At 40.1% G+C, this 7,882-nt stretch overlaps 1 protein-coding gene across 6 annotated transcripts; it reads left to right on the top strand.

Moving 5' to 3' along the window:
- The first annotated feature begins 665 nt into the window (after positions 1–665).
- Positions 666–7,374, top strand: LOC115736634 (E3 ubiquitin-protein ligase SDIR1-like). Of its 6 annotated transcripts, none has more exons than XM_048284627.1 (9): positions 666–790; positions 1,666–1,847; positions 1,971–2,025; positions 2,109–2,161; positions 2,247–2,475; positions 3,514–3,628; positions 5,141–5,186; positions 6,401–6,526; positions 7,166–7,374. In XM_048284627.1, exons 2-9 carry the CDS (start codon positions 1,770–1,772, stop codon positions 7,289–7,291), a joined length of 828 nt encoding a protein of 275 aa, XP_048140584.1. In that variant the 5' UTR covers positions 666–790; positions 1,666–1,769; the 3' UTR covers positions 7,292–7,374. The 6 variants fall into 6 exon arrangements, with proteins under 6 accessions (XP_048140584.1, XP_030524286.1, XP_048140583.1 ...); XM_030668426.2 differs by having other exon boundaries at positions 2,106–2,161; XM_048284626.1 differs by having other exon boundaries at positions 701–790; positions 1,720–1,847; positions 2,106–2,161.
- The last annotated feature ends 508 nt before the right edge of the window (positions 7,375–7,882 follow it).

Genomic DNA, 7,882 nt, shown 5'->3' with positions numbered 1-7,882 from the left:
AAAATTATTTAAAATTATAAAAAAATATTTACGTCAGTGTCGGCCGTGTCACGTAGGACAATCAACATCCACATCAGCAATATTCTGGCCAAGATCGATCGAATAGATTCACGAATTTTTTAGTACTTTTCCCTCCGGTAATGTTATGTTTGAGAGGAGAACGAAATGAAAAATTAGATAAAAGATGTCAGAAAATGTAATTTTTTTTTTCAATTTTCTATTCTAGCTTTCATCCCCTCCATTTTTTCAAAACAATGCACAAGGTACCAGCAAATAGTTTTAATTGAAAAAAATATGATATTGATATGCAAAAGGCCTCGATTAAAGTAACTCAGCTATTCGAGAAAAAAAAGTAATTCAAATGAAAAGCACGGGACCAAATAGCAATTCTAAGAAAAAATCATTGTAAGAAAGGAAAAAAAAACAAAATTCTTTTTGGGCTTGCTTATTTGATAAATAAGAAATACACATTTTTGCACAAAAATAAAAAAGATACATTTTTCGTCTTAAATTTTAAGAAATTCATATATACAACAAATTGGTAAATTATGAAAATTTAAGATATTTCAGACAAAAAACACAAAAGATTCCCCAAGAAGGAGGCCCACGTGGCAGCTTCCAGAATCGTCTGGAGTCTGGACATCAAAAGCTTAAGACCAAAAAAAAAAAAAAAATGCAGAGAGAGAGAGAGAGGCAACCACCTCGCTTCGCTCGACTTGATCCCTCAGCTCACTTCACCTCTTTGGCCTTCGATTGCAGGTCAATCATCTCGTCGCTCGTCTTCCATGGTGTAAGTCCTCCTTCACTCTCTCCGCCCTTCGGTTTAATTTGGCTGGTGAAAAGCGAAACTAAGACGATCTGGAGGCGGAGTGGGCCTCCCCATCAATCCGTGCGTTCACCTCGCTCGTCACTGCTCAATGACCTGACGGCGTACTTTCCGTTGTTGCATTTGGTTTTCCGAGTTTGATTTCTCGTTTCTCTGTGCTGCATTGTCGCGTTCGTGGCACTTGTCGATCGATTTCGCAAGATGATCTTGACAATTGACGTACTTGAGAGTGGTGTCTGGAACATCTGTCGATTGGACGTGATTATTTGGATATTCCGTGTGAATTTGACTGAACTATAGTGTTTGTTTAGCTCAAGTCATGACAACGCACTGTGCATTACATGATTGTGGATCGTGCACGCTGTGGCTTTGATCTTTAGTTGTGTCGAAGGTCAATCACACGATTGCAAGATAAGGACTCTGATCTATCGGTGTAGCTAGGTAAAGTGTAAGGATTCTAGCCCTTTTTTGTCCAATTTGGTAAACATTTCATCCTTTTACCGATGGGCATCCAAAAATTTCAAATGAAATTGCTTTTACGTTTGAATGTTGTGGAACGCCAAGAAAGTAATATGTTCACTTCTACTAGTTTGTGGATACTCCAAGTGTGGACCTACACTGCAGTAGTTGCTTTTACGAGAGGAAGAGTTAGAGTTTAAGGTGTGAGTAATGTTTCCTTCAAAATGTTTTAGCATTGCTCGATAGGCTGTATGCTTTGTAGTCTCTCTTGATGTGTGGTTGATGTTTTATGAGCACTTTCTGGAGTTTTGTGGTATGCATTTTGGCTGACGTTGTCACTTAAGTGGAAGTAAATTATGCAATTTTGATGTCTTTTGCAGGCTATGAAGATTGGCATGTGCGTCTGAGAATTCATATACTTTTGGTGCTTGTAGTGTTGCTAGAGCCTTTTGGTCTAGGAAGACACCTGCACAGCATTGCAAATATGAGCTTTGCATACAGAGGAAACAGAGCAGATATCGAGAGTGGATTTCCAGGATTTATACATGAACGGCCAACTCTGGTAGGTTCACTCACATTCAAGGAATAGCAAGCAACCTACTTCTTTGTTTAATATCTCAAGCATAAGGTTGTACATCCCTTTGGTGAGGTCGACTTTCTTACGGTCCTTTTTTGTCTCTATTAGCGTATCCATGGACATCGGCCTGTTAATTCCAATACTCTGGCTTTTCTCGTAACAGGTAATTTTTCCTCTTCTTGAATTGTTCTTTTCCTTTTGTTCTCGTTAGGTATTGATAACTTTTATGACTGCCATCTTCAGCAGTTCTTCTACTGTTCATGGTGTTGAACTCTCATCAGATGTCATCCAACTTCCTGGTACTTAAGTTTGAGCACCTTGTGCCAGTTTCCTTGTAAATAGAGGTATTGTGTATTGACTGAAGAGGTAGCTCTGTGCATGTAGTTATGGCTTGTTGTCGGTGTCTTTCTGCTGGCTACAAGCCTGCGGATGTACGCTACTTGTCAGCAGCTTCAAGCTCAAGCCCGAGCTCATGCGGCAGCTGCCAGTGGCTTGCTTGGCCATACTGAATTGCGTGTCCACATGCCACCATCAATAGCATTTGCTACCAGAGGACGGCTACAAGGGTTGAGGCTCCAGCTTGCTTTGCTTGATCGTGAATTTGATGATTTAGGTAGGAAACTGATTTCTGAAGCAGGTTTGAAGATAGGCGAATTGTAAAGCATGGAACAAATTTTCATTTGAAGGGCGTTTGATAGGATTTGCTTAATGTCTAATCACCACTGGCATAGGCAAGGTAGAAATGAACTCTTGATTGGTGACTGCTTTCTTGGATAAAATCTAGGCATAGAACCCCACTATTGTTGTAGAAATCTTTGCAGTTTTGACTCCCTAGATTGCTCTTTTCCATAATTCTTTTAGTTGACTCATCCTCACAAAGGACACATGCATTTGTCTTATTTGTGATAGATCCAAGAGTTTTGAGTTCTTGATAAGATTTAAAGATTTGACATTTGCAAATTTAGATGATCATTACTTTTAAAAATGCATATGGATCTAAATGAAATAGCTTTAGCATGGAGATTAAGTACTTCTAATTGTGCCAAGCTCAAACTTAAGAAGAATAAACCCCCAAAGAGTTGGTTGAGTGATTTACCACTTTTAGGGATGTGGTACCTTCTGTGGTTGAATTATATTGTTTTTTACCCAGAGTAACCTTAGGGGCTAGGCTGCCATTCTGTGGGAGGAGCCTTACTTGATATATCTAGATGGGATGGTTTGCGTGCCTCTGAAGGACTAGTGGACTTGCAGTTTCGAATACCAATTTTATCCCCACAAATTAAGAACAACAAAAGCATGTTAGTGAACAAATGCCTTGATATATGAGTAAGTAATGCACTCTACTAAATGGGAAAACAAGCTCTTTTGTTGAGCTATCGCAAGTGAATGGTGAAAAGAGATCCCTTGTGAGTTGGCATTGAGTTTTTAGGTAGTTGTATTCTGATAACTTTTCCAATGTGGCTTACTGATTAGCAGAAAGTAAAAAGGTCGAGATGATTTGAGCTGTCAACTGGTGGCTATAGCTATTGTTATTAAGCTATGTAAAGTGGTGTTCATATGATTTTTGCAGCTTTCATATACATATACATATACATACACATACACACACACTCTGGGAGTAATTGCTTCCGTTGATTGGTCTACGCTGCAGATTATGATACCTTGAGAGCACTGGACTCTGAAAATGTATCCACAACTCTTTCTATGAGTGACGAGGAGATAAATGCCCTGCCTGTTCATAAATACAAGGTTTCTGGTTTCCAGAGGTGAGTTCAAATGCCTTTTCTTTTGTAAAGTGGTCCAGATGCCTTTTCTTTTGTAAAGCGGTACAAATGGCTTTTCTTTTTGTAAAGTGGTTCGAATTCTTTTTCTGTTATAAAGTGTGTCTATGCCGTATTTACCTCTTCTTAGTGCACATTAGCCCGAGTTCAATGATGAAGACTGTAATTTGGTCATGTTCTTAGATAGAAATTAATTTTTGCAGGATTACTAGCTTGGAGTTAAAGAGAACTCTAATAATCTCCCTTGCATGCGTGTGTAGCGTGCAGTATGCGTAAAAGCACAGAAGTTGTTTGCTTAAACTATTGATGAAGTCCCTTACAATAGTCTTAAATGATAATTTCGTGTTTCAACGGGAGTGCAATGGAATTGATGGTGGGATTGTGTGTGCATGAGCTGTCTACTCTCCCCTTCAAAAGAAATTTAGTGCGTCTTCAACTGCTCCCAGATATTTGATGACTGCCACCTTCTGTTCAAACAAATGGTGGCTCGCAAAATCAGTCTTCAATTTTAACTGTTACCTTTTGCAGATGAATAAGTTGCAGGCAGAACTCGAGTACTTGTGCAATGTCTGAGCTTCTCAGTTACTGCCTTCATATTGTGGCAATTGTGCATGTGGAAATTAAGTTGGCTTTAGCTGAGGTTTTTGAACCGATTATTTGGATAATTACAAGCATAATGCAAGACTTTTTGGATCTTTAACTAGACTATTTGTTTATAAAATCTGTGGCGAGCAATTAGCATGTTGTTGGAGATAAAAGCTTGTCATCCTCAAAGGTTGGTGTAGTTGGTAAGGACCTTGAATGTCTCCAGCTTAAGAACCGGAATCACCCATTTGAATCCTGCCAATTGCATATTAACTGCTCCGAGTCGAGGCCAATTGCGTAGGTCAAATGCCTAGACTTTCGTGGAGCTTGCAGGGCGTTTCATGGACCTCCTAGTAGCCGGTCTCCGTGCCCGTGCCCCCAGATTAAAAAAGAAAAGAGAAACTGTTGTCAAGATTCCCTCTTTAAGACAGCTCAAGAGCTCATAGGGATCTCCAAAATCTCATAGGATTGTTAGACAAAAATTTTTCCCCATAAGTGTAAGTTGTTAGGAAATGGTTGCACAGTGTATGTCTTGCTTATTTCCTCACACTAGCCCTTGAGTGTAATCAAACCATTCATGTAATTTATGGAATATCGAAGTAACTGCATCAAATAGCAGCAGGAGGACAAACAATTAATGGACATAATGACTATGAGAGGGAGTGTCAACATTTGATTTCTTGACCTGAGCTCTAATATCGTGTCAAATATATCATTTTCCATTTTTTTATAATTAATGTATCATTTCTTCCAGAAAGAAAACTTAAGCTCTTAAGAAAAAGGTCCGCGATTTGTATCTAGCATATTTCTTAATAGTTATGCCGTTATTTTGTTTTGGCAAATGATCTGTATACTATGAGTTGCATCCAAATTCACTTGTGAGTAATTGTATGCTTATTGCTTTGTTGATAGAGATGGCTCCTCACTACAAAAAGCATCGTCCTCCTCGGGCTCTGAGGTAATCTTCCTTTGGAAGCTTATGCAAATGTTTGCCTGGACTATTGAATTCTAAACACAAGTTACTTCCTTAATTTTACTAGTATGCTATGTGTTTATGCTGCTTGTGTTGCGATAATTCTTCACACGTAATCAATGCTTGCGTTGAATAAAATAATAAACAAAACAAGTGCAGCAAAGTACAAATGGAGAGGCATAGATTTACGTGGTTCGACAGGTTGATCTGTCTACATCCACGGGGCAATCATATGGAACTCTCTTTGATCACCAGGAAAATTGCAACGCACACCTCTCAACGTGACAAACACCAAACAGTGGGTTACACTCTCAAGAACCTTTTCGCAGTACAACTCCCTTAACCACAGAGATATTGCACATCCAAAGATTCCCCTTCAAGAGATAATCCCAAACCCCAAAAACACCATTGACGCGAAACGCAGAGAAAGTACAGAGGAATAACGCATAGAACGATGACTTACAACTGTTCCCCCCCTCTCTCTCTCTCTCTCTCTCTCTCTCTCTCGATCTCGATCTCGACACACGTACAAAGAAGTGGAGAGGTGGTTGCACACATTAAAGTAGTGGAGAGGTATCATGGGCGGTTAGCCCCTATTTTTCTGCTGTCACAGCTTGGGCTGGGAATATAGTCTTTCCCTGATGAAGATCCATAGCTTATTGTTCAAAACATAGATTCTGTTTTCATAGGTCTTGGCCATGTTAGAATTCCTTGTTTCCTTTACACTTGATTACTACCTATTTTGGATTTCTCAGACGTGTGGTATGTCTTACTCTAGATGATCAAGATGCACCTTTCATGTGTTGTCATGAGTGACTTTGCAGAATTTTGGTCCCATGTCTTGATCCAATCTTATCTGCTCGCCCTTATATATAGAGCATTCCAATTTTTGAGAGAAAGCGTGAATTACGTGCCACGGTTGTCCATTTTCTTTTCTTTTTCTTTTTGGCCAATTCTACATTTGTATGTTGGCCTATCTACATTTATCCATGGGCCACAATGTGTGTGACTCAAAGATGGAGCAGGCAGTCCAAAAAATGCAGACACCATGCCTGCCCCTTCTGTTGAGTGTGCTTGAGTCGTGTATTACTGGCTGAGGTGGGAAGGGACTGGCAGGCTCATGTTCAACTGCTTTGGTTTCTTTCTTTCTTGTTTCTCTTCCTTCCTTGCTTAGTTGATCTAATTGATGCAATAAACAGCTGAAGCAAGAGAGTAGAAATGCGGATACAAGTATGAAAGCCCCGGAGGATGAATTGACTTGCAGCATATGCTTGGAGCAGGTCAACAGAGGCGAGCTTGTTCGTAGCTTGCCATGTTTGCATCAGGTTTTTTCTTCTCCTAGTGTCTAGTTCTTTCTTTTCCATGTCCATTAGCGTTTTCTACAATCTCTTGAGGAATTGTTCCTCCGAGGATTGGTGATCGTTAGATTGCAAATAAATAAACCTAAACTTCCATTATAAACTAAGTGTTGGTGTGGTACAGCAATCTGCGTAAGAATCATGACAAAGTGCACATGGTTTTGACTGATTATGACGCGGGATTGGTCCCTCAAGGGACCATAGAATCCCCCGAGTCCATCCTTCAAGTTTTGCTCATCTCATCCTCCAACATGCATGTGTGGAGTTTCTAAGGTTTTCTAACATTATGATGAATGGCGCCTTTGTACTTTTTTCTGTCATGCCACTTGTAGATTTTGTTTTAGTGGATGAGCACTCTATTAATCATCCAAGATCTGATTCCCCCCAATCATGTAGATGCAAAAGTAAAATTGGTTTCCATGGGCTTCTGAAGAAAATCTTTTGTTCATTTGAACAATGTTTGTGGTGTCAATTTTCTGCTGAATATGGTTTCTAGGAGTGAGCGAAGTGTCTGGCTATAAATGGCTAAATTCGATAATGGTTTTGGTTTTGTTTATTTCGTGTTTCTTTCCCTTCAACTAACCATTTCACCCTCTCTCCTTGCAGTTCCATGCTAACTGCATTGATCCTTGGCTGCGACAACAAGGCACGTGTCCTGTTTGTAAATTCAAGCTTGGCGGAGCTTGGCAGGAAAGCAGGGATAGCGAGTCGGATGGATCGGACATGGTTTAAAGGCTAACCAATTACCTGTGCCCACTTATGTTAATATATTGATGTGTATCAGTTCTATAAGTCAATAAAGTATGTATTTTATGTAAGCTTTTAATAGAAGAGGCCCATGTTGGACTTACAGTAGCTTGCATGGACTTAGCAGAAGGCGCATATAACTCGGGGTGTTACGGGTCGGTGGTTGACAGATCGAGAACCACAATTTGTGCCTTTCAAGTACAAAATTGGTCATTGCACACTCGAGGATTACTCATCAACTACTGTGTAAATCTGAACTTCGCCCAGGCTAGTGTGCCGGCATGTTACATAGAGGATCGATCAGTATGATTGGTGTGAATGCTGGATTAATGTGTCTGAGAATAGGCCGGTTTTCTCCCTAAGGTTTCTGCTGTGGCGGTGTGCTTCTTGTTCGCCGTGGTCTTATAACTCTTGACTCTGAGCAACCCATGACCGACGGTTTTCGCTTGGTTGATACCCAGAATACGGCATGGTGGGTCTCCTTGTCTCTTACAATGACGATAGACAATCGCATTAGTTCTTACATCAAACACTTCTCCCGTCACTGTCGCTCAACGTATGAGTTTGCTAGGGCGT

Source organism: Rhodamnia argentea, chromosome 8, assembly GCF_020921035.1.
Source record: "Rhodamnia argentea isolate NSW1041297 chromosome 8, ASM2092103v1, whole genome shotgun sequence".
Taxonomy (NCBI): domain Eukaryota; kingdom Viridiplantae; phylum Streptophyta; class Magnoliopsida; order Myrtales; family Myrtaceae; genus Rhodamnia; species Rhodamnia argentea.
This window is presented reverse-complemented; position numbering and strand designations above follow the sequence as displayed.

Bases quoted from the DNA above. Each gene is read 5' to 3' on its own strand.
- LOC115736634 (XM_030668426.2), top strand. From the start codon at position 1,770: ATGAGCTTTGCATACAGAGGAAACAGAGCAGATATCGAGAGTGGATTT. The intron at 2,162-2,246 runs GTACTTAAGTTT...CTGTGCATGTAG, and splicing joins AGATGTCATCCAACTTCCTG to TTATGGCTTGTTGTCGGTGT. The intron at 5,187-6,400 runs GTAATCTTCCTT...TGCAATAAACAG, and splicing joins CGTCCTCCTCGGGCTCTGAG to CTGAAGCAAGAGAGTAGAAA.